The sequence below is a fragment of the Camarhynchus parvulus genome, chromosome 19, assembly GCF_901933205.1.
Source record: "Camarhynchus parvulus chromosome 19, STF_HiC, whole genome shotgun sequence".
Taxonomy (NCBI): Eukaryota; Metazoa; Chordata; class Aves; order Passeriformes; family Thraupidae; genus Camarhynchus; species Camarhynchus parvulus.
The window spans coordinates 8091801-8118767 of record NC_044589.1 but is presented as its reverse complement, the minus strand read 5'-3'; the positions used below and the strand labels follow the sequence as shown (position 1 = coordinate 8118767).

The 26967-nt window shown below is 49.2% G+C and overlaps 1 protein-coding gene across 1 annotated transcript in view; it reads right to left on the bottom strand.

The window, feature by feature from the left end:
- Positions 1-26967, bottom strand: part of NXN (nucleoredoxin) — a 47260-nt gene that overhangs the window by 5408 nt on the left and 14885 nt on the right. The window contains exons 2-6 of the mRNA XM_030962557.1: positions 8577-8694; positions 7085-7218; positions 6633-6733; positions 6049-6155; positions 379-558 (exon numbers count right to left, since the gene is read on the bottom strand). Coding sequence (XP_030818417.1) covers positions 379-558; positions 6049-6155; positions 6633-6733; positions 7085-7218; positions 8577-8694 — 640 coding nt within the window. The remainder of the gene's footprint in view (positions 1-378; positions 559-6048; positions 6156-6632; positions 6734-7084; positions 7219-8576; positions 8695-26967) is intronic.

Here is a 26967-nt window from a genome sequence, read left to right as displayed (position 1 = left end):
TCACACTGCCAACAGCTCATCAGCATTCCTATCCACAGCCACCACCACACCTTTGTTATGACAGCTCCTCTGTGCTGCCAATCGCTGCTCCAGCGCATCCCAGGGTGGTGTGTGAGAGCTGCAGGAGCCCCGTGGGCACAGCAGGCTCTGGCGAACCCCTGTGAGCTGCTGTGGTACAGGAAAGGGGCTGAGGGGCTTCCACAGGCCTTTCTGTGAGCACACAGTGATGGAAATGGAAATGGAAGCGATATCCCTTCCCTTGTCATCACCAGAGGCAGGTCCCCAGCCCCGTGGCCAGCTCTAGCCAAGCTGGCAGGTCACCCAGCCCCCTTCCCCAGCACAGGCTCTGCTCTCAGAGCAGGGATGCTCCATCCATACCTACAAAGAGCACGAGGCAGGGGCCCTCATTCAGCTGCACGGCGTTGGAGTCCGTCAGCTCCAGCACGGGCTTGGGGTGCCAGGGGAACTCGCGGCACTCGACGTCGTTGAGCACCTCCACCCGGCCCTGCCGCGTGATCACCTCTCCCTTGGCGTCCAGCACAATCAGAGTGGGGATGCCTGCAGTGGGAAAAAACAGCCAAAGCATGAATGGTCAGCCACAGGGTGTGGGGAGAAAGACTTTTTCCAATGGCCTCTGGCTCTGGCAGGAGCCCAGCGAGGCTCCTGCCCCGTGCAGCTCACCCAGTGGGCATCTATCGCCGGCCGGGGGCTCTGTACAAATCACAAATGGGACGGGGCTGCTGTGGAACGTGCCTTGAGCTGTTTTGTTTTCCAGCATCAGTCTCATTACATGGTTATGACAATGGGAAGATGCCACCAGCTCACACCCCAGGCAGCAGACCAAGAACTTAATGTTACAACTTACTTTATAAGTTTTTGACCAATCACACAAAGCAAAAGCATATTGACAGTAGTTCCATCCAACCACTATAAGCACACGTACCTTTGGTTAAACAATGCTTGCTTATTTTGAATACAATACCTGCTTGTAAGCCTTAAAACACAATGCACAGAGCTCCATTATTAAGCTTCAAACTTCCTAATATCTTGCTAGATAAACTTTTCTGTAGCTTAGAGTTATTCTAGACAAGCGTTAATACACAGACCATTGTTCTATTTGTCCTTGCTTTTCTACTTTTTAAATAATTTTTCTGCTGACCTATCTCATGGCTGCTGCTTAGCTCTAATCACAGTTCTGCTGTCTCTGAGGCCTGCCTTTTGCAGCTTTCCCAAAACCCTCTGATTTTGTGGATTCCCACAGGGATCAAGCTCCCTGGATCCTGTTTCCGTCCTAGCAGAGCACTGTGAGTCAGGAGCCAAAGCAGGAAGCTGACAGACAGCTCTGGCATTGCCTGCCTCTCCCTGCCCAGCTGCTGCCCACGGGTACAAATGCCACTGTACTACCCAGGGACCCTCCCTCTTGCACCACCATCCCAGTGCCCAGATGTGGCTGCCTCTGGAAGAGCCCAATTCCCAGGAACTCACTCACAAGGCATGCAGACAGCAGTGGCCAGGAAGCAGGGTGTGTTCCTTCCCAGAAGAACACCATGTATTTTTGCCCCCACAGCCCTCCAGCACTCTGCACTAATGGCCCAGCCATTTCCACAGCACATCCCTCTGGAGACTAACAAAGCTGTGCAGGAATGTCCAGGTCTACAGGATTCTGGCAGGATGTGGCTCAGGGAATATCCAGTGATGGTCTGGCCCTTGGGGAAAAGCAACATTTTAACCTGATCTATGGGGCTGAAAAGTTTAACCATAAAGGAGGAGCTTTGTACAGGAGGTGAGCAAAGTTGCAGCAGAGACATAGCACAGGTCACAAATCAAATGTCACTGCGGTGGGGCAGGTTGGACACCAGCTGGTGACCAGCCCATCTGATAAAGCACCGGCTTTCCGGCCACAAAACAGCCACGGGTGGGTCAGCAGGAGTGGCTCCCGTTGGTGACTTCATGTGGAAAGCACACCATTCCTCTGTCATCAGGGAGACAAAGAAACATCCCACCAGGAAGGAAGAGGAGACAGCAGGATCAGGCCCCAAGGGACAAATGAAGTGACCAGCATTTAGTGCAAAGTGATGCTGTCACTGCTCATCACCTGGGCTTTGCTCTGCTCCCTCTGCAGCATCTCCTTCACCCAGCAACATCCCTGGCAAGCTGAAACACTCCTGCCCTTCATCCCAAGGTTCATTTTAAAGCTCATTCCTCAGAAATTCCCTGCAGAGCCCTTCCCTGAGCAGGGGGCACGCAGCGTGTGTGCCCCTGCCAGGCTGCTGGCACTGTACACTCCCGTGTTTGCCCAACAGTGGGTTACTCACAAGCCCTCTGAATCGGAGGCGTTTCTCTAGGAAATACTCGGCCATCTGTGTGTCCCAGCCTGCCTGCAGGTCCAGGCAGCGGCCGCATTCCCGGCATTCCAGCCCGGGTGCATTCCTGCCTGCGCCGGGGCTGGTGCTAAGCAGCAGTGCAGGAACCCGCCCAATGGCTGAGCTTGCAGATCCTTAGGGTACGCCAAGAAAACCATTTTGTATCACAAAAAGGCTTATTCATTACCTGCTGGTAATTCAGTGTAGCCCCAGGGCAGGGATGGGTTAAACAGAGTGGAAGGAATTGGGAAATCTCACGCTGGCCCTGCCCTTGGAGGCACAAAGTGCTACTGACACCGGGAGAAGCACTCGGGGCTCAGCAGCAGGCAGGATTCTCAGGATTCGGATCTTGGTCCTTTTAGGATTGCCAGCCCCACCCCAAACGCCTGCTTCCCATCCATGATACATGAGGGACAGGCTTCTCAGGTCACCAGTCAGCCTGAGCAGCACTCCCGGCAGAGCTTTCAAACAAGCTTTGCTGATCTGGGAAAATTAAGGGCTCAATTTAGACAGATCGCTGTGATTCTGCAGCTATCAAGGATTTCATCCACTACCCAAAGCATTCCTTTAGACTTCACCTAATTTGCATATGCAGATGATTCCCCCCACCCACCCAATACCCAGCCATTGAACCTCCAACTGCAAATACAAAACAGAATCAGAAAACAGAATATTTTTTAAGATCATTCACATCCTCATCTTCTCAGGTGACCTTTGGGACTACTCCCCTAAAAGACACACCCTGTTTCCAGGGGACACAGACCTGCAGGACCAGGGAAACCATCCTTAATGTTATTCACACCTGCTAACCCAAATAATTCCCCCTCCCCGCTCGTCCCAGCCACTATTTGTTATTTTAGTGCCTTTTGGGGGATTTGGTAATTGCCTTAAGTCATAACACCAGAATTTACTTATCAAGAAGAATCAGCGATCAGACACTTCAATGAATATTGTATAAGCTTGGATGAGAATTAGCATAGACAGCCTTGGCTGGATTTTATGCACTAGAAAATGGATTTGGCTCCCACAGGGGCAGCATTTTATGAAAACACAGGGGCCAAATGGTTTGTTACCGAAACTGGCAAGGCATTTACATATTTATACATTAAACCCCAGACCCGATATTGAAATCTCATCTGCATGAAGTCTGTTGGGTGAGCAATCACAATCTAAGTGAAGCAAACCCCACACCAACCACAGCACAGGTGGTGCATTTTATTGCTGTTTTGTCACATTTTCAGAAGAAAGCTCCAGAAATCTCCTGTAGCAGTGATTTCCAGGCTGTGAGGGTGACCTGTGGGTGTCTGGGCTAAACCATGGGGAAGGAGAGAAACAGTTTTTGGAAGGCATTGCAAATCCCAAAGAGACACCACAGAGTCCAGGGGGAATACTGGGGAACACAACAATAAGGGGTGATTCCTAACAAAGCACCAAATTGATCACTGCTGCCCATCCCTGGAAGGAGAGCTAAGGCCAGAGGATTTCGCCCAAGGCAGGACTGGGAGCTGCCTGCACAAAGGGGAATTATTTCTAAGCAGCCACAACACAAGCCATGGCTCTTTCTCAGAACAGCACTGCACCCAGAAGCAATTTACTAGAGGTGGTAGGGTACAGCCTCTGAGTGCACATGAGTTATGAATAGAGGCATTCAAAGTAAACCCAAATAAAGGCCTATAACTCAACTTGCATTTTAAACTGAGTTTTTAAAAGTTGTAGGGGCCAACATGGGACTAAAACAACAAGAGATTTGACTCTCTTGCTGCTTTTCACCACTCAGGAACTTAAAGCAGACAGGACAGACAAACTCTTGTGTTGTTTCAGTACTCAGCCTTCAAAAAACAGAGGGAAACCTCCTCATGTTGTGCTCACAACCCAAGCACCAGGATGGTAACCTGGACACTCTCACTGATCATAAGTGCAGCTCCAAAGAGAGCTTTCAGAGAGGCAAGATCAGAACCATGACTGTGGGAAATGCAGATGTGGTTACAAAGATCTAATTTTTCATTTAGGTGGAATAACCATGTGTGGTGATGAGCAGAGCCCACGACATCCAGCTCTGTTTGCAGGAAGGTTTTGTCCCAGCTGGTGTGAGAAACCTGACTGCAAACAGGCAGGCAGCCCCAAATCTGCATGGAGCTGAGATTCAGGGATGACATGGGAGCTACCTGGGCAGAGGAGGGGATTGGAGTGCAGGGGAAGAGCCAATATTTACATTTTCAGCTCGGCGCACAACAAAGAGAGATATCTTTAAGAAGGTTGGAGCTGGAGGGAAAGCTGTTGTTACTGCTTCCCTGGCTACAGCATGCCTGGTGCTCAAGTATCCATGTCTGGACACCTTATTTACAGAAAGTCCCAGTGAAATTGGCAGCAGTCCTGCAGCGCTGGGCTGAAACCAGCACTGGAGAGGGTTGTGAGTGGGCTGGGAAAAGAGGGATGAATTTGGAAAGCTCTTGCCTCATGGGAAGGTCATTAAGCAGCAAACTGATGGCTATTTAAAGCAGGCTGATGGTTATTCTTGGGCTAAGGTCAGGGGACAGGGCTGAGTGGCAGCACCTGAGCTAACACCAGAGGGGGAGTTTGGAGAGGACTCCAAGGAGGGATTATTTCTCCTGTCACTCTTCCCAAGCCCTCAGCCTCCTTTGGCAAAACTCCTCCTTCCCTGCAGACCACAAGAACATTCAGCCAGCCTGCACCCACCTGGACAACACAAAGCTGAGTCAGGGGAGGTTTAGGTTGGATATCAGGAAAAATTTTTTTCACCCAGAGGTGGTTGAGCACTGAAGGAGGCTCCCCAGGGAAATGTTCACAGCACCAAACCTGTCTGAGCTCAAGAAGCATTGGGACAAAGCTCTCAGGCACAGGGTTGGATTGTTGGGTGTCCTACATAGGGCCAGGAGTTGGATCTATGATCCTGATGGGTCCCTTCCAACTCAGCATATCCTGATTCTATGACATCACACAGAAACAGAAGAGGAACAGCCACATTGCAGCAGGACCCTTTAACCACAGAGAGAAGCTCTTTGTACATACATGAGATCTCCTCACCAGCCAGTCACCTGGCACACCTCTGTGTTGCAGTTTGTCCCCTGCAGGAACAAGGTGCCAGCCCCCAGGAAGGTTGCTGTGAGCTTTTATCATCTTTGAGACTCTTTGAAGCCACCCAGACACACAGAGTCTCTCCCTGCCCCTGTGAGCAGCCAGGGCTGCTGGAATTCTGGCACTGGCATGTACAGTAAAAGCAAAGCCATGGTTTACATCAAACACTCTCTCCTTTGTAATTCATGTCACTAACATAAACCAGATGCCATCCTCCTCAGCCCCTTCACAGAACATGGCCTGCCTTTGCATTACATAAACCAGCAAGAAAATGAAATTTAAGCCTTCAAGAAATAGCAAAAAATAAATAAATCAGTAATTAGACAAAAAACATCCAAGCCAAAAAACAGCTTCCAAGTTTCCAGGAAGAATTAGGTTGTTTATGGAAGTCCTGTTTCAACTAACAGCCTGCCTGGCAGGTGGTAGGAATGTGAGTTTGTGGAGAGCAGAAACATGAAGCTGCTCTGCCTGGGGCACTGAGCTTCGCTTTGCTGTTTTCTTGGCTTAGTTAAACAAGAGGAGACATCACAAATGCTCAAGAAAAGGAGGGAGGAGAAGGAGATCTGTGCCTCAGTGTGGCCTTTCCTACCTTGGATGCCGTAGAGTCGGTTCAGGCGTGACCGTCTGGCCTCGTCCGCGTAGGGCACAGCCACCCAGGGCATCTCACTGAAGTACTGCTTGAAGGAGTCCTCTGACCTGTGCCAGGGGAACAGGGCATGGCATGCACAGCCCTCCACTTAACCAGGCTCCTTCCTCATTAAAAACCTGCCTTGCAAAGCCTTTTATCCCTCCCACCAAAACCCATCAGCTGGGAGAGAGTTAGACCAAATTTAAAGCCCCCAGCCCTTCATGAAGAAGTCCACGGTGAATTTTTCCCCAGTAAAATATTAAGAAGTCCATGGTGAATTTTACCCCAGTAAAATATTAAAAAGTCCACGGTGTATTTTTTCCCAGTAAAATATTTCAAATTCTCCAGGGCATCTGAATGTCAAATCATGGTGACAGCAGCAGCTTGAGCATCCTTCAGAGCCCAGAGCCACAAAGTGAAGCACAGACCTGCTCTGGCTGACCCCGTTCTGCACTTCCCCACCGGGCAGAGGGAAAGGACTCAGGCAGATTTCTGATGTCAGAGCCAACCTGCTCTGCCTGCACAGGGTGTCAGGGCTGCCTCACCTGTCTGCACTAACGAAGAGGATCTCAAACTTCTGGCCTGCCTCCTTGATTTTCCTGTAGGACTCCACCAGCACCCTCGTGAGGCTTCGGCACGGCGGGCACTGCAAGACACAAGCATAAGGAGGAATTGTCTCCTGCTCAGGACCAGCCCCACACCCAGCAGGGCCAGGTGACCCAGTGACCATGAACTGCTGTCACCTCATCTTTGCTGCAGTGCCTGAACGTGCCTGGGGTTTATGGTCTGTCAGTTATCAACAAAACCTCTTCCATTTTTAAAATCTGACCACTCTCCCCCTTACAGGGCCAGCTGAGGGTGACAGGCCACTGCAACGCTGATGATCAAAGCATCCTAAATTCTTCTTAAACTCTTAAATTCTTCAGCACCAGCCAGCCTGGGGTCTTTACTCTCCCTGAGCCCAGTCCAACTGCTCTGCCCAGCACCTCCTACTCACCCAGTGTGCAGAGAAATAGACCCCGACGTGAGAGCCCTCCAAGGCACTGCTGTCCAGTGTCTGCCCATTGTTCCTTAGCAGAGGCCCAGCAACAACTTCACTGAAGGGTTTTGGCCCCCAGGGGAACTCCAGACCTGGGGAGGGGTTGGGATAGGGGTGGAAAGAAGACACAAGATGGTAACATGTGCATGCAGCTTTTACAGATTCAAAAGGTTCCACTAGAAAAAACATCCCATCTTCAGGATACAGGGGATCCTGTCTGAGGAACCCTGCTGGGGTTTATTCCCATCCAAGGGGGATGCAGAACACCTCAGCTGTCAGGCACCACCACAGCCCTGCCCTGAGGTGAGGCAGCCAAGCTCTGCACTGCAGCCAGGGTCACCTCTCACCCAAGTCACAGCACCTTCAGCTTGACAAAGCCTGCTCTGGTTTTGTGCCTGATGAGGCATCTTTTCCTTATCAACAGTGTTTATTTTAGCAAGAGAGGGCAAGGTGGTACCTGCTCAGGAACGCAGTCAGAATGTGTCCCTTAAGCTGACACTAACCATATATTTTCACACATATCCATACAGGTCTTTATTTACAAACCTTAGCTATATATATATAAAAGACGGTGTGTTTATATCCATATATCTCTATATATATCTCACACAACCCTCTGCACCCCAAAGCAAGCTGTGTGTGTACACAAAAACATGCTCTGAATCATCTGCTGCCAGCTCCCAGAGCAATCAATCCATGTGCTCAGCCAGAGAGGAGGAAACATCACAGATGGCTCAGGCCACAACATGTTCCTGCTGCACAGCTCCTGCCACTGAATTAAACACTCTGGCAGGATTTACTGCACCAAGAAACAATCAGCCAGTAATAAAAGAAATGAATGGACAACTACAGCAGATGACTGATGGGTCTGCAGGGTCTGTGAGAAAGGGCACATTTGGGTGGGTTTTTTTTTTCCCAATTTGGCTCATTTGGGTTTTTTCCAAATTGGAGGAAGATGGATTTAACACCGACTGCCAGCACAGCAAACCTCAGCAAGGGAGAATAGTAACATTTTTCTGTTTAATTTTTAAATAATGGGAAATGCATTAACCTGAGTGTGATGTCAGTGATAAAAGCCACACTCAGTGCTCTGGAAGGATTCTGCTCCCAAGGTATGGAAGGTCTGGGCCCTCATTCTGTCTGTCCATGTGCCTCCATTAGGGAAAAATCCAAACTTCATGTTTCAGTTAGACTAACCTTTTCCTCATTAGCACTCCAGACAAAAATCCTAGAGGGAAATCCTTTGTTCTTTTCAGTAAGCAAAACCAAAACACAAGATCTGGCAGGAATGATGCAGAAAATTTTACGCCGAAAATAGCACAGTGCTTTGAATAGTTAATTATGACAATAGTTCTTTGTTCCATTCCCCCCCAGGCCATTCAGAATGAACTGAGATGAAAAGGAAGCTGTGTGTCCGTGTTTCTGTGGCACAAGGGACTGCAGGTCTTACCTTCAGGGTCATCTCTGATGACCAGGAGGCCGTTCCTGCAAACCACCTTCCCAGAGGAGGCATCGATAAATATTAGGGAAGGAATGTTGGAGACTCTGTACTTGTTCCACAGCTTCAGCTGCAAAAGAGATTGGAAAGGGAGATAAGGAAGGTAAACTTGGCTGCATGAAGAGGAAGATTTTGGAGCCTTAGCATCTTTCAGAGCAGAGGTCAGAGGTGAACAAAGAAACAGAGCTGGTGCTTCAGGGATGAGTGTGAAGGAATGTGAGGAAGAGCTGCTGGGCCAGGGCCCAGAGAGACCCTCACCATCACCACCATCCCCTCAGGACCTCAGGTGAGACCTCTGTGCTTCTCCCACTTTCTGTGGGCTTGCCTGTGAGCAGAGGCAAAGCTTCTCCTACTTTTACCTCTTTGCAAGTAAAATGGGGATAATACTTGCCATGCTTTGAGCTCTTTGTTTAGAAGACATGGTAAGCACAAATACTTTTAATGCCACTGCTCTGAAGCAATTTGTAATGCTTCCCTGGCTGTTTCCTCCCCTCCCATTTCCATGTTCATTAAACAAACCAGCAACCCCTGCCAAGACACAGCCAGGCTGAGCACAAGGCCAACACACACAAAAAAAAATTATTTTTCTGTAACTGGGGCTTCCCGGGTTTGTTCCCAGGAGCTGATCAAGGGCTTTGCCATCAGCCTGGGGGCCCAGCTCATCCATCCTGCACTGCCAGCTTTGCAGGCTGATGGCCACATTTTGGGCATCCCAGTCTGGATGGGCCTGTCTGCTGGTCACTGCAGCGAGCTCAGCTGTGCACAGCATCGGGACAGAGCCCTCTGGGTGTCACACACTCCTGGGCTCACGTTCCCCAGGATATGCTGCTGGCACAGGATCATTTAGAGCTTAATTCATGCACAGAAGCTGGCTGGGATGAGGAGGAGCAGGACCAGCAGCTGCTGGCACAGCCCAGCCTGCAGGTGTGGGCTGGCAGAGCTGCTCTCCCCACCGTGCATGGAGGAGCTGCTGCCATCACCTCATTCTCCTTCCATTTCTCCAAGCATTTCAACCCCAACAGCCCAGTGGTGAATTATCAAACTCTCAAACAAAAGCCAAACCATAACCAAGAGCCAAATGGGGAAGGAAACTAATCCCCACCTTCCCCTAACATCAAGCTCTGCTCTGCAAAGCCCCTCGGGCTCTGTGTGTTTACAACGTGCTCCTGTTTGGAGAATAAAACCCAGGCACTGGAGCAGCACAGCGGGGGCCCACCAGTGCCAGCCAGTGCAAGAGCCAGAGGAACCATCATGTGCTGCTGCTTCCAGCAACATCTCACTGAGAAACTGCACCCATGTGTTCCCAGAGGAACAACTCTGCAGATGGCTGTCCCTGATCTGCAAAGAGAGGCAATCTCATTTCCTGAGATGGGAATGATCTGGAGACCTAGAGAGAGGAAAGGTTTTGTGTCCTACCCCCCAGCCTTCCATTTCCAGCAGACATATTAATGGATTCACAAACCAAATGGCCTTGGGCATGAAAAGAATAAAGAAACCGTACTCAGTGCAAACCAGCCCCCTCACAATGACTGTGTTCAAACCACAGAAGGTAAAATCCACTTCTGTGAAGTTTAAAGGGTGGGGGAAAGCTCTTTATAAGGATCACAGGCATTTAACAGGGTGCTGCAAACAATAAGGAAATTACAACTAGCAATCGGATCGTTCTCTTTAAATAGTTGCTTACATTACACTTCATTTTGCCAAGTCCTTTGTATACAGAAGCAGCTCCCCCGGGGCATCACGGTGGGTCCTGGCAGTTTTGCTTGGCTGGGGAAGCAGCAGGGTCTGCACTTTGGAGCCAAGAGGCTGCATGGACTCGCTGTGCTCAGAGAGATGGGGCTGTAACACCCCAGACAAGGGGATAACAGCAAACCGAACCTGCTCAAAGCACTGCAGCAAGCGTGGCATGGCTGGCTCCAGGCAGTCTATGAGGTCCAGCACATGTGGCAATTCTTGCCAACAGTTGGTCCTGGGTGTTCTCAGGATCTGTAAACCATCAGGCCCCACTGGACACAAACTTCAGGCACTGCTCTTGGCTTCCCAGACATCGATGGCACAGGCAATCTGCAATCCAGACACTCTGTGCCCATGAAATCAGGAGCTGCCACTTCTCACTCATCAGCGAGGGTCCAAAGGAGAATGCCTCAAGCAACCATCAAGCCAGGTGTGTGTTAAAAGGGTCAAAAAGCATCAAAAGAGGTCAATGTGACATCTCCTGCTGCTGGGGGAGCACGTCCATCACTGAGCTCTGAGACTTGAACCTGAAGAACATCATGTCATGCTCAGTCACACCTTGGGTGAGTGAGAAAAAGCAATTCAAATGGAAAGGTTTTTAAAAGCTCCCAGACACAGCCCACCAGCCCAGGTAACACCAAGCCAAGTTTCAGAGCTTCACACAGATTTGCTGCCTGGGTTATCACCAAAATGCATCACACAACACCAGTGAACAAACACAACAACTGCACAGAAAGCAACTGGAACTGGGCTGCCATTTGAAGCCTTCTATAAAAGCCTTGAATTGGAAGTTAGTGGTCTCTCTGCACTAACCATATTAATTCCATCCAGGAATGTGCTGTTTAAAGTGGGAGCAGTTTGGTTTGATGAGTCCCCTGTGCGCCAGGAAAGCTGATGGGGAATGAGAAATGCACGCGCCGCAGGAGGAGCGCCAGGATCTACCACAATTCCCACCACCCTGGCCCTCATCAGCCAGGTTCCAGCTTTTCCAGAGCCTGTCAGACATTTGGGAAGGAAGCCTGATGGCTCCTTTTACTGCAGGTCTGACCTGAAAGAGCAGAACCTTGACAGGAAATGGGCTGGTTCATTTTAGCCAAGCTGAAGACAGCTCCCTATGGGATTCCCACGCTGTGCCATTATTTTGTACCTAAACTACAGCTCCCAGCAAGGACATCTGATCCCCACCTAAAACCACCGGGATGACCCAACCTGTCTTGTGGCAAACCATTGTGCTAGTTAGCTTTTCTCAGGGTAGAATGCCGGGGATTTGCACATGTGAAGGTTCTGCAAAGGGGACAAGCTCAGCTTACACCCACGGGTTGTGGTCCATGCAGAAAGGGAAATCCAGGAGAAAAAAGGCATCCCTGGTATGGGTACCTGCACAACCACACACCTCACAAAGGATTCTGTGTCAGGCTGGGTGTGGGATGCAGAAAGCAAATTACAGCTTGCTGTGAGACTGTGGGCTGATGGGATGATAGCTCAGGCAGCAGGGCAGAGTGCTGCCTCAGCAACTCTGAAAAGCTGTTTTTCCTGCTGTGAAGAGGATGACATAGAAATAACATACTCCACACACTCTAAGGGTTTGATCATCCATTTAAAGAGAGGATCTCTGCTCTGCTTCCCAACAGCTGCTGCAAATCTGTGGGATCAAGCCAAAGCTAACACAGATGTAGAAATAATCTATGAACTATTCAGCCTGAAAGCAGCTGATCCTCTTGCAGTGCTCCTCTCTCCTGGTTCAGGGCTGCTCCAGCCACTGCTCACCCCAGGACACCCAGTGGAGAAGGAGTGAGGAAATACAGCCCCTCACAAGAGTCTGTGCAGGCTGAGCAGCCTCACAGAAACTTCCCTGGCTCCTGTGCAGGTGGTTTAGTGCAGCCGTCCGGTGGAAAAACCAGAGTCACCAGATTCCTCTGGTAACTTTATCCCTGCACTAAAGCATCACCACGACATCCTGGAAACCACAAACCCTGGGGGCTCCCTCCATGACTCCATCCACTGCCAGCTGGGAGAGGCTTTCAGAGATCACTCGTGATCTGAGGGCTGATCCCCAGACATCGACCATGCAGCAGCACAAGGCTGCTCTCCCCACCAGTACAGGGTCCATTATTCCCTTCATCCTGAAGACTGGGAATTCCTGGCTGAGAGGCTGGGGAGACATTTGCAGACAGCCACAGTAATTTTTCCAGATAAAGGTGTCAGACAAGAGGTCTCCCCAGCAGCCATGGCTGTTTCTGTGCAGGGCTGGCACCCGGCCGGGGAGGATGAAATCCCCTCCTGCTCTGCTCTTCTGCTGGGGAAGGGATCCCCCACTCCAAACAGCTGCCAGGTGCTATTTTTGGTTGTGCTGATTGATTTATCAGTCCTGCTCGCATTCACTGGCTCACATAAATCCTGAGCTGCAGCAGTGAATGCTGGCAGAGATAAAGCACAACTGCCGGCAGCGCACTGAGCCCTGGCTGCTGGGAAAGTGGTGCTCCCACCCTCCTTGGGGGCTGCATTTCTCTGCTGCTGTGTGAAACTGGACCAGAAAAGCTCTCACACTTCCCTCCTCCATTGCATATGGAGCTGACTCTGCCCAGGGATGCAGAGGGCAGACATGGTCTCCACTCATCTTGCAACCCACACTTCCACCCTGACCAGTGACAGAAGACAAAGCCAGTTAAAATACTCAAAGGCAGCAATAAATTAACATATTCCTGCTGTGGATGGCTGCTGCTTTGTACTAGCACAAATGTAAAGCCACTTTTCTAAAAACTCACTCCTATATGCAATGGAGAATTCTGGTGAGGCATTGGAAAGATCTCAGCTTCAACAGCCCCATGAGTGACCATGTGGGAGCACAGAGGGGTTTCCATTACAGCATGGGCTCAGCTCTTGCTGGTCTCTCATTCAAGAGCCACAGGCTGAAACATGAAATCTGTCTGAGGAATGTATGAGCAGCCCTCAGGTGGAAAAATGCCCTTGGTCCAGGGCTGCAGGGACCAGCAGAGCTCAATGTCCAGCTCTGCCACCCAGAGCAGCTCCAGGCTGAGATATCCATGGCCGTTCCCAGTGCTCCAGCACTGCGGGAACCCCTCTGTCCTGGCTCACTGACAGTGTTAAACTGCAGCTTTTACATCGTGCCTTAAAGGGTTTACAAGCACCAGGGGCCACCCAGGCTCTGCAGACAACAGGCTGCTCCTCTCCCTGTCGATTTAAATCTACTTCACGCCTGTCCTTACGACTCAAGCTCAGCTTGGACAAAAGCTGCTCTTCCAGCCCTCCCTCACTGCTCCTTTTCCTTCGTGCATCTGGGAAGCCCCTGAGCAGAAGGAGAACACGGTGAGGGAGCAACACAGAGCCAAGCAGTGGGGGGAGACCAGATGGTGCACGCCAAGGTCTGACCCTGTGACACGGAGGAGACCGAGCGAGGCTTGGGATAAATTAATGTCCATTGTGCTGCTGCTCCTCTCTGAAAGTAAATCAAAATCTAATTACAAAACACAATGGTGACAGAGATGTCTGCTCCGGGAACGTTAATGAGCTGAGGAGGGAGGATTTGGAATTGTAATAAACGAGATTGATGTGAACAGCTGAGACAGACAGCACAGGGCACAGGGGCTGTGGCTCCATACAGACCCCATTGCTCCCCTCTGTGTGCACGCTGCCTGCAATGGCTGAAAGCCCAGTTAAACCCAAACACTGTCCCCTGGCACTCAGCCTGGCAGCACCTGCTGGGGACATTCCAGCAATATGACTCGGCGCAAGCAGAAAACTAAAAAAATCAACCCAAAAGTTCTGCTTGTCACTTCCATCCTCTCCTTGCTGCGGCTCCATGGCAGGAGATTGGCACAGCATGGTCCAGGTTGTGCCTGCCCACGTCGCCCCACAGCTGCTGGGGGGACAGGGGACACCCTGAGCTCTTGTTCCTCCTGACCAGGGAGCACAGCAGCAGCAGGTTTGGAGGTGAAGCAGAAGGAAATCCTCTCTGTGGGTTTCTGGCACGGCCAGAGAGCTGCTCTTTGTTCCCTGAGGAGCTCCACAGCCAAAGACCTGGATGAGGGACCTGGGCCAGCCCAGCCTCATGTCCTGGCGTTTCCTCCCATCCTCTTCCCTCACCACCCTGTTCCCCACACTGGCTGTTTCTCTTTGCAATTTCCCAGGCTGTGCCATCCCAGGGACAGAGAGCTGAGGGTTTTGTTTGAGGGCAAGGCAGCAAGGCTGGCTCTGAGCACAAGCTGCCTGCTCTCCCCCTGACACACACACAGCCTGACAGGCTGGATCCTCCGCAGCCCACAGCTGATAGGAAAACATTTAATTTGAGCAGAGCTGAAGAGCAGTTAACATGATGTATGGAGAGCAAAGCCCCAGGGCCCTCAGCAGACACGGGAGCTGGCCTGGTTGTTTTACATTGCAGGTTTCAAAGAGGTGCTGGGATGGCAGCTTGATTTGATCTCAGGATCAGGAGGAAGCAGCATTTGACTAAACATACAGATAACAACACAGGCAGGAAATCAAGCTGGGAGGATGCCACCAGACAGGCTGGTCTATCAACACTATGAGGATGCTTTTCATAAATATATTTTTTTTCAAGTGTTCCTCAAATTGTATTCAAGAGCCCAAAGAATGCAGAATTTAAGGATGCAGCATTGCATCCAGGACTAGGAAATACAACTCCATGTATATCCAATAAATGGGTTTTTTTTCCCCCATGTGCACACCATGCTTTACCTCTTAAAAGGGGGCTTGCACATGAGCAAGGTATTTAATAAACATTTTTCTTTCTGAAAAAACACAAAAAGCAGTGAGGGCAGTGGGAGTTGAAGTGTATGTGGGAAAAATTTAAGACACATGTAGAAGTATATCATCCATGGCCCCTATAAATTACTCCCCCAAATGACTAACACTGAGTAAGAAATAGCTATGTAAACACAGAGGCAATAAGAAAAAATAATAATTTCTGTCTATGGGAAAGGGATATTTTTCCATCTGTTTATAGGAAAGGCAAGGGGTGGGGTGGGAGTCTGGGATGTTGAATTGGAGTTCAGGGCCTCCCTTGGTCCCATGTCTCATCTGTCACTGGAAGTGGGACAGTTGCCAGAACATGGGTTTCCTACCCACTGCCTTTGCTGCTACTGTTCACTTGAGTGCTGGCAGTAATCTCAAGGTCAAACACCTTGCAATCCTGGATCATTAAGAAACAAACACTTCTGAAAAGCCTTGAGTTAAAACAGAGTTCCCACCAAACACAAAAGCCTTTTAAATCAGCAGGGAAATCGGGATTTGTTTTTTTGTTTTGTTTTATTTAATGCACACAATGAGGTATTAGTGAGGTTTCTGTTTTGTTTTCAGTGGTTAATCCGAGAGGGAACCTTACACAATCAGACCAACAAAATCCTGGAAACAATGGAGCATTTGTTAGCACTGTAACACACCCTGGGGAGTGAGGCAGCCAGGAGCCTCCCAAGCAGTGACAAGCCAGCACCAGGACATCCCCTAGACCAGCTACACAAAAGATTCCTGCAAAACTACCAAGATATCACAGATACCCCCTTGTGCCCACTGCTACTGAGGTACCCACTGAGTGGATGGCAAATTTGCTTTTCCATGGCACCTTTTGAAATGCAATAGCTCATCCATCACATCACAGTGATGCTTCCTTACACAAAAACCTCCACTCAACACAGCTCTTGCATCACTGCAACACTCAGACTGTTTAAAAGCAGCTGATCTCAGGATGCAGTGGTTGGTCTGATCCTCCCTACAGCTGCATCCATCTCGGTGTCTCAGAGCCGACAGCACTGAATCTCATCTGGCAGCACTCCTGGTTTGCAACCCAAGGAGGATTTTCATGCAAAGGTTACACAGCTGCAGAGCTACAAAGGCCACAACCACAGCCCTGGCTGCGGGGGCAGCTCTGGGCTTTGCATGCAACAGGCTCTGCTCCCCGCTCAAGGGATTCACTCTGTAACCACAGATCAGAATATGCCAGGAACTAACCAGAGCCAGGTGCTCTCAAGCTCCAGCTGGAAAGAGCAATCCCTGCCAGTGACAGCTCCGAGTAATCCTGCTCCTCCTCTTCTCGGGGTGGAAAGGATCCCACAGCCTGTGCAGGCCTGGAGCAGCCACAATGCTCATGGGGACTTCTCCTTTGGAGCCCCCAGTCCATCCTGAGCAAACATCACACCAACAAAACTGCTCTGGGCAAACCCCCTGATGATGATGATGTGTTTTCAGGGCCTCTGTGCCCTCCTATCACACTTCACCAGCACAGCTGAGCCCCAGAGCTGTGCTGGCCTGAGCCAGCCCTGGGTGCCCTGCGGGGAACAGCATTCAAATGAGGTGTGACATGGGCAGGACAGATGTAACACAGGCTGCTGGAAAATGCTCTTCTGCTGAGCACTTCTCTCTCTCCTGCTCCCCAAACTGACACAGCCCCTCAGCAGAAAGGCTGGAAATGTAAACCCACCCTAACCAATGATCTCTAAATGGGAAAATGCCACTGAGAGTCCCACGTTTGCAATTAATCACCTGCACACATGAAAAACCAGGGCAGAACAAAGCTGCCCAGAGCACCAACACCTCAACTGCAGCACAAACCAGCAGGTGGGAAGTTAGAGAAGCCATTTCTTCCTTTTGCAGAGCAGCTTTTCCATCACACAGTGCTCCAGCAAAGCTGGGGAACAGGGAAGGGAGGGACAGGGAAAGGAGCAGAGTTGTGGTATGGGCTGGGCGAAGAGGAAGGGGAGGGACAACCAGTATGGGGCCAGCAGACAGGGCTGAGGGGTTTGTGACACACACACATGGTGGGCCAGGTGCAGGGCCAGTGAGGGAACCTGATCTGTCCCCGAAACCCAGCACCGAGGCACAAGAGGCCCCCGGCTCCAGAGGCATCGAGCAGGGAGGAATGGGACAGCAGCCTGCAATTCCCTCCTCTTCATTTTAAGGCATCATGCAAGAATCAAACCAGCTAAGAAGATGAACATGGACAGTGAAAAATCAGTAGCAAGTCAAAAGCTCCACTGATGAAAGTCAGAAAATACAGAGTTTCCCAAGGAGCCAAGAGCCTGTAGGCAGCATATGGAGGAAGGCAGGACACTGGTGAGAGAGAGCCTTGGCCACCGTGTCCCTCCTGCCACCACGAGCATGGCACAGACAGCCATGGAGAAACAAGGAGCTGCTGCCAGGAACTGGTGAAATGTGAATCCCACGGGGGTGTTCAGAATGTCAGATAAGATGCAGTGTATTCATTCCCTCTGCTGACAGCCAGCCCCAGCTGGAGGGGGAGGCTCGGAGACGGCAGCATTCAGAGAGCCAAGGATACCCAACACCAGCTCTGCCACTGAGTCTGAGTCAAAAGCAAAGCAGGTGACACAGAGGGCTGGGTGGCAGGAGCGCTACCTCATGTTTTTGGTGAGAATAAGGGAGATTCTGTGCAAAGAAAAAGCAAATTGTGTGTTCTTTCATAACACACCGAAAAGTTCTGCGAGCTGGCAGCGACCCTCCTCAGATGGGGCTGAATTTCAGCTGTTACTATATTCAGTTTGTAAAATGCTCTGGGATGATAAAAATCACTCCAGAAACAGTTACTAAAACTGTTTCCATAAAATAGATTCACAGAGTTAGAGAAAGCCTGGTGTTTTTACAAGAGCTTCTACTAGAGAAAGACCAAAGATAAGCAGGAAGTTTTGCTTCCTTGTCTTTTCAGCAATAAAAAGGAGCTGTGCTGGGGTTTATTTGATTCTGCAACATACAAAACTACCATCAGTTGTTTCCTCAGAGAGTAGCCTGACTTGAAATGGACAGATAACACCCCTCAAATCACCTGGAGTTGAAGGCTTTCTGCCTTAGTCAAGCTCTGGATTTGTCTGCTTGCATTCTTGTTTTATCCTGTTGCTTCCCGTGATTATTGAATTGTCCAGAAGATGATCCCAGGGTAACTAAATCCATGCTGCAAGAACAGAGATTTTATCCAGGAAAAGCACCGTGGGAGCACGGTCTATCTTCCCATCCCCACTCCAGCCTCAGTGCAAGGAAGGAACATGTTTGGAGTTGGACGAGCCACAGGAAACGCAAGCAAATCATCCACTTGTGTCCAAGTGCCTTCTTCCAAGGATCTGCCACGAAGTTTCAGGCTCAGTCACCCCTTCCCCACCCCTGGGTCAGAACTGATTGAATGCAGCCCCCGAGTCAAACTCCAACACACTCATCTCGTTTGGCAGCCCTGCGGTTCCGCTGCGAGCTCCAAGCTTCTCCCCTCCTCTCCCTCTCCCTCCTCTCCCTCAATTATCTTGCTTCATCTTTATTCTGTTTCCAGGAACACTTAGCAACAGGCTCTTGCAATCAGCCACCGGCAGGCAGGATCTGAGGAGGAGACTGCAGTTGTGATGACCTTTTGCTACACTCATGCAAATTTTAAAGAAAGTATGTGAACAATTTGCCTTTTAAGTATCCCCTGCTTACATTCACCGGGAGTTAATTCTCCTTCTCTCCTCAGAGGCATCAGAAACACCAGATTTTCTGATTTTACACTAATGAGAACAAAACCTGCAGCTTAATTCCAGCTTACTTTGTGGGATTTTTTTTTTCTGTATCTCACGCTGTGAGAGAAGAACCTGAAGGGGCAAAATTAACATGTGACACCTATCCTGGCCTAGACCTCAGGTGTGCTCAGGCACCACGTGCTCCTGTCAGCAAAAGCCGAGTGTGGATTCAGGGCCCATCCCAGCGGCCAAACTCGTCCTGAGAAGGACAAGATGCTGTTGGCTCCTCTTGGTGAGGAGCAGCTTTCACTGCTCACCATCGGAGACTTTCATCCCAGGGCAGCCCCAGGGTATGCCAGGAGCCAAACATTGCCTCAGCCTCCCAAGCAACCACAGCTTTTGTGATCTCCATAATTAAAGGCAGCAGATAAAGGCTGGGACAGTGGTTCAGGACTCTCATTCCCATGGGACTCCTGGAGTGCTCCTGCCAAATCCAGCAACTTTGGCAAGCGACATCCTCCAAAGCAACACAACGACCACCACAGGGCTCTGGGAGGGCAATGCTGATGCTGGATGGATGGAAATGGGTAAATAACAAGCCTGGGTTTGGAAAACCACAGCAACAAACTCACAGCAGCCGTTTTTACAGCCACCCCAATGGGTGCTGGCAGAGGAGAACAGGCAGCAGCCTTAATTTTCATCAGATTTAAATCAAATCCCCAAAGCTTTCCAGCACTTTCCCTGTCACTCAGTAATTTTCTCACATACACAAGACAGCCCAAAGCACACACCAGGACAGCCAGTGCAGCTTGCAGGGCACAGGGCATTACTGCATTTAGTACTTTCTCCTTAAAACAAACACTCTGTGTTTGGAATAAAAAAATCCTGTATTTCTTGTAGTGGCTAGAAGCTGAAGGGAGAGAATGGGTGAATACCCAGGTACCAAGGCTGGCAGCTCACCCCTTGCTTTCTGACTGGTGTTCATAACCAGGGAAAGAATTCGCAGGCCCCTGATCTGGGAAACAAGCAAAACAAAAACCCCTCACAGATCTTTGATACTTCAGATGATCTTAAAAAGTATAATCTACTTCTTTTTCTTTTCCCTTAAAAAATGAAAAGTCTAAACAAGCACATCATTGATCTGATTGCTGAGAACAGCATCTGGAACATCACTCTCTGCCTGAGACTGCAGAAGCTGCAGGAGAGCTCAAAGCAGCCAAGGCTGCCCTTGAACCAGATGCTGCTCACTCTTACAGAAACGCCTGTGGATCTGTGTGAAAATGATTAAACAAAATTGCTCCCTCTTTTTCCAACTTCAGAACTCAAATCTGTTTTCTCTTAGAGGGCAGATGCTCATTACATATCCCACAGCACATCAAAGAGCAGGAAAAGAAGGAAGGCAGCCACCCTGCCATGCACCAGTGCCCAGGGTCCTGCCTGAGCAGCACCCACCACCTTCCCTCCCCAAAACCCTTGGCTTGAGGTACAGAGGGTAAAAATGCCTCTTCAAGCTTCATTTCCCACTTAGTGACAGCATCAAAGATTCCAATCAGGGGCTGTTGTTCCAACAGCAGCAAACAGCAGCCATGTGTTTTGTAGGGAATTCTTTTGGGGCTTCAAAAACTCCAGCTACTGCAGCACCTCAGGGAGCCCCAAAACTTGGGTATTTCTCTAATATTCCTTCCCCACCAGTGTTTGAGCATTCAGAGCAGAACACAAGGGACCATCAGTCCAGTCCCAGACCTGTAACCCCCATCCGGATCCAACCAGCACCTTCTTCAGAGGCTTATTAACAAATGAGAGCATCAAGAGAGCATTGCAGGAGGTGCCAGGGGCCTCCCAATCCCCCCTGAGGGGCTTAGCAGGATGTGACCTTAGGGCCACCAAACCCTGTGCCTTTAATGCCACACCTGATTGAAACCCCTGTGCTCAGAGGTGAAAGGCAAGTGACCGATGGGAGGCCTCATTCCCAGAGCCCTTCTCGTTTATTTTAGTTCAAAGAGCTCAGAAAACTCAAGGCAATCACTCAGCAGCTTGGATATTTAAGGAGGAGTGTGGGGAAGTGTGCCTGGGAAGCAGGAAGCACAAAGTCAGCTTCATCCAAGATCCAAGAGAGAGGAGTCACAGCCAGGCTCTCACTTAACAGCTTCTTCCAGGCAAGCCACTGCCTCATCTGTCTTAATCTTTGACCACTGAGAGATGAAAACAATTTATCCTCATTCCCTGCTCTTACTGAGAGGTTACAAGAAACAAAACTAAACCAAAGATCAATGTTATAGCCCTTCTCAGAAAAACTCTGCCTGACCTGGACTTCCTCAGTATCCTTTTATCTGGGAGTGTTTTGGCTAAAGCCTTGCCGAGGAAAGCCATGTGAGCAAGCCAGTTAAAAACCTGGTACTTTCATGTTTATACAGCCAGCTAAGCAGCACACTACAAAGGCTTTTATTTCAAGTCTCTCCTGACAAGCCAGCATGGATAAATTACATAATCTCCCAGGAATTATGATGCACAGGAGGAAAAAAACCCTCCAATTCCCTAGGTAAGAACTAAGGGCTCAGAAACTGAGAACTGAAGGAAAAAGTCTGTACAAAAATAATCTCAAGATTAGAAGGCAACTTTTTTGTACTAAAAAGAGACAGCAAAACCAGCTGTGGATGCAGACACACTCCTTCCCCATGGCTATTAAGAATTCAACAGATCCACAGCTGCACATAGAAATATCTCAAAGGTCTCTCTTCTCCCAAATATCTTTATTTCCAGAAAAACCAATCTGAAACAAGACCCTGTGCTTGACAACCAGTGCAAGTGGGTACAAGCACGAGAAGAGATGAGCTTTCCAGTCTGAGAGGTGCAACTGAGCAATGAATCACAGAACAGAATCAGGGAATATCCTGAGCTGGAAGGGACCCACCAGGATCATCAAAGCTGCTGTCAGTGAGGTGCATCCAAGTACAGCCTGAGTCCCCAGGTTGAACCAAGCTTCACACACTGACTGTGTACTGAGCTGTGTTGGTTTTACATGCTGTGTGTGCAAGAGCCAGGAAAAATCCATCTTCAATGTCATAACAAACCCTAAGGTAAACACAAAGGCACAGCCATGCATGTTATTCAGTTAAACAGGCACATAAAGGAGAAGGCAGCCCTGGCCATGTGTTTGCTCCTGATTTTTATTGTTTCTCAGGGAGGACACACAAAAATGGGCAGATGCTCCCTTCTCTAAGAACAAACCTGCTGCTCCTAATAAAAAACAAGAGCTCTGCAGAAGAAACCTGCACTTCACAGCCTGTGCACTGCTCTCCCCCATCACTGAGTGAGAAAGGAGCACACCTTGGTTCCCTTGCCACACAATGCCCAAGGGACTACCTGGGCTTGGGCAGCTGGGATAAACCCCCAAACCCAGGGAATTCCCAAACTCTGAGACACCAAACCAGAGCCAGCAGGTCTGTAAGGCTGCAACCCTACAGAAAGGTTTTGTCTTCAAGTTATGAAGTTTATGGCGTTTGCTCTGCACATTATAAACTACACACGTGGTTTTTAAGGCGGTGGGCAAAGGAAGGGGGGTCTGAGGTGCCCTGTCAGGCCAGGAAGCAGACAAAGGAAATGTCCACCTACACAGAACCTTCTACAGCTGGATTGGGTCTTCTGTGCTTTCTCCAGAAAGGCTGAGCAGCTCCTCCCTCCACTGGGCAGAGCTGGAGCCTGACACATTAAATTCTGGGCACAGAACTGGCGGCACTTTGGATTACTGACAACTTCAAAAGGACCAGAAAAGCCCTTCTCGGGTAAGTAAGCTCTGGCTGCTCAGTTTGCTGAAGGGCATCAGGACAGCCTGAGCCAGCAGCTTTGCTGAACATTTCCAGACAGCCTGGAAACAGTCTGGCAGCCTGGCACCCAGCCTGCTCCTCCTTTTCCGTGCCAACAGGGACATGCGGATACGCAGGACCCGCCTCGGTTACGGCAGCTCCGAGGGGAAGGGATGAGCAACTTCTACAGGAAAGATGCTTCCACACAGATTGTACAAAATTCATGATTTTTCAACTCTGTGCTAGCTTAGAAAGGAGAGATGTAAAGCTCCAAAGTTAGGCTGTTTGTAAAAACAAATAAATAAATAAATAAGCACGAGTCCCAGATTCTGTTCTGAATCTCAGGGAATCAGCAGGTGGCAGATGGTCAAAGCCAGAACAAGGTTATTTCAGATCTGCAAGCTGAAATATCCCCCTCTATCCCCCCTGCAGATCTACAGGAGGGCCACAGGGAAGATTTAGCACCTGCAGCTTTGGGTTGTTGTGGTTACCTTTTAGCCCATTCAAAAGAATATTACAATGTATTCCCCAAGGGAGTCCATAAATAGCAAAGGATTCTGCTCTAATCCCCTATCTACTCCTTTCTGGATAATATGGCATTTGGACAAGCACTGCCAAAACAAAGATTTATGACAAAGCTGAGAGTTTGCATGGCCAACACATGCTCTAAAAACTCAGGATTCCAAGGAATAAATAAAGCCTCTCTTAGGATACAGACAGCTCTTCAGTTATGGAAGCTTCATGCAGATACAAATTTGTTTGCAGGATTTCTGCTTCCCTCTCCCATACCAGGCAAAAGACAAGTTTATACTGATTTTCCCCAACACCAAAATCAACTGTTCCCACTGGGTGTTCTTGCTGAAACCACCACCACACAGCCACTTCCCATTTCTTTACTAATACTTTATAACATCTATCAGCTATTACCTATCCAGCCAGCTTCAAACTTCTTTCTCTGACAGTGACCAACATCAAAGGCAAAAGAACTAAGAAAACTGCAGACTAAAGGATCTATAAAAAGTACAGCTGATGAATGCTACAGTTTTACTGCTTCACTGGAGACACCAGGGAGCTGTGTGTTAGAAGTTCCTCAGCAAATGGTGTATTAAAAAAAAACCAAAACAAAAAAAAACAAATAACAGCAACTTTGCAGTGCTGCTGCAATTAGATTTTGTAATGGAAATGCTGAAAAGCACCTGGACAACAGAGCCAGCGTAACACACACATGTGGCTGTGAGAGACTGACCAGAGCAGAACTAGTGGAGGCAGAAAATTCAGCACCAAATGCAAGCAAATATATTTTGCCCACCTGAAAATTCAAGCCAGTGAAGATACATGCACTCACAGAGGTACCAGGCAGGATTGTTTCCTACTCCACACTCCCCAGGTGTGATTTTAAATTACTCACTGCTGGGGCTGTCACACACCTCCCTTGGGTGCCTGCACACAGCCCTGTACAAAGGCACAGATGAACAGCCAGACACAGCAGCAGGGTCTGGGAGGTGCATGCTAGGGTACAAAATAAAAAAAAAAAAAAGAAAAATGCAGTAATTTTTGACAAAGGGGAAATGCTGCATCCCTGCTGAATCTCTGAGATTGCCTACACACCCTTTGGATCCTGGCTACTTGCAAGCAAAACATAAAACCAAGGATATTTGTTCAAAACCCACAGGCGGACACTCTGATTCTGTTGAAGAAAAAAAATACAACTGGCATTCATTCTAAAAACTTCCCACCACTGGGACTGGGATTCAAAACCAGCACTGGGCAGCGAGGCCAAAACACACTGAGAGCAGACGCCTGCAAAAGATTCCAAGGGAAATTAGTTATGTGGGTTTTAACAAAAATAAAATTAAATCCAATGTTTACAAAGGGAAAAAAAAAAAGGCAGCTTCCCTAGGAGACAGTGCTGCAAACACCCTTTGCAGATAAGTCAAGACCTGTCTGAGGCTTCCTCGGGTTCCTGTGCCAGTGTGTGCAGACAGGGGAAAGGCAAAGCCAAATGCTGAGCAGGCAGCAGCCGCCTCCTCCCATCCTCAGGGCTGGCACTGGCTCTGAGGGGCAGTGAAAGGAACTCTCCATCCATCCATCCATCCATCCATCCATCCCTCCTCTTCCATCAGCCTTCCATCAGGGAGCTGTGGCCAGGGGAGGACGAGCTCCTGGGCTTCCACTGCTCTGCTTCTCCCGTCTCATCTCAATCCAGGAAGAGACATGGTGGGCTAAAGCTGGATGAGGATTTACAGAAAGCCCCAGCTTCCCTCCTTGTGTGCTACAGTCAGCCTGATTCTGTAAACTTTTCTTTTTCCCTTAAGTAATTTTTCTGCAGCTGAGTCACACACAGCTTCTGCCAGGAATTTTTATAATTACTGAATTAGAGCAAGGTTTTGCCTGTGCACGCCTGACAACATCTGCTGATGGAAGGGAGCTCTGCTCAAACCCTTGCAGAGCCCTGGAAGAGCAGGGCTGAGTGCTGCCCTTCCTCCCAACACCACCTCTCATGGGGTTCTTCTTGCTGCTCCTCCTGCAGAGAGCTTTGCAGCTCCTAATCCACGTTTTGGAGAAGGAATAAGCTGGAAAAAAGTCCAAAGGGTGCTGAAGCAGAATGCTGGCTGCCTCTTGGCTCTCCAAGCCCCTTGCTGGAGCATCCCTGAGGCAGCATCCACAGTTATGTGCCTCCCCATCAGCTGCATAGCTGCAAAGCCATCGTGCGTCACATCTTCCTTGGAGACAGACAACGGTGTAGAGTTCCAGAAAACCACAGGAGAAAATAACTCCCTCCACCTCCTCCTTCAATGGACACAAGGAGTTATTCTGCAAGAGAGGCTCCAACACACAACACCGGTCCAGACTAAAGATCAAACACAACCTAAGTTCAGATAAGCCAAAAGCAGACATCTGGCATTAACAGCCTAAACTACACACTTCCTGGATGATCCAAAAACCTCCCACTTTATGCTACAGGTCAGAAATACAAAGGAATTACCATGTTCAGCCTCCTCCTTGTTACTGTTTGCTGCAGAGTGATGCCTGTCCCATCCTGGTTCACCCAGTGCTGTAATTTATCCCATGCTGCACCCGAAGGGCTGCATTAAGAAAACAGCACAGCTGCCAAGCCCTGAAAAGCAGGGATGTGCTGGAAATGTGCTGTCTCTGTAGCTTTAAGCCAGTCCACTTGCAGGGGTCTTCACAGCATGGCCACAGACCATGTGTGCACACAGTCCTGACGCAGTTAGAACCAAGAATAGATGCTCAGCTAGAGGGGAATTACTCAGTTCTGGGTTTCAGCTGGTTGTGCATTCACAGCACTCAGCTCTCTTCACTTCACACTTTTCATGTGCTGCTCCAAGGCAAAAATGAAGGCGTCTTGCCACTACAGACTGGGATTCTTCTCAAAGGACTCTGGATTTATTTTCATAAAATCCTAGAGAACTACGTTCACAACACCTCGGGTTTACAGATGAAGAAAAGAGTTACAGAGAAGCTCTGGGCACCCAGTTCCAGAATCAGCCTCCAGCTCCCTTTTAAAAAATAAATAGCATGGAGAGGCATTTTAAATGTTTGACGTACAACTTCCCATGAGATCATCGGCAGCAGGAGCACTCGGCACTTCTGCAGCTCAACCCTCACCCTGGGGACCTGGGAAATCAAGTCCCTCCTTGTGCATGAAAAGCAATTTACCCAGCACCATCCCTGAGCCCTGCAGCAGCAGCAGAGCAGGAATTCCCATCTCCTTAAGCAGCACTTTATCCTCTCTTTTTCCATCACTTGCCTCACTCCCTTGCCTCCAAGCCTATGAAGGGCTGAAGTTCTACACATGGAGCCCCAACCTTCACTGGGCTGCCTCAGCTGCCCTCCAGGAGCAGCAAGGGCAGGGGTGCCATGGAAAAAACCCACATGTGATCCCATAATTAGAAACGGCATCGTAACGTATACAGGGGGATGAATTAAGGTTGCAGAGGAATACTGTAAATTGGATGCACATTTCTTGTTCCATTTTATTGCCTTTTTTTTTTTTTTTGCCCTCTCCCTTATTGGGCTTTGGCTGCACTTCAGATTAAGCTCCTAATAAGGGCTGGAGTTGGATGAGATTTTTTTTCAGCCCATCAGATTGCAGCCTTCCAAGCCATTGAAATGAGATTCAAGCTGAACTTGAATTTTCAATAGTTTGGCCTAAAGGGGAGGGTGTTAACAACAGACCTGCCAACACCTTCTCCATACAAAATGTCTGAAAACATGTCTACACATCAAATGCTGCTCGGGCTCTGCTAGACAAAAGCCACAAAGCCAACATCTCAAATCCACTGCTGACTTGCTCAGCTGGTTCCCCTGCCAGTG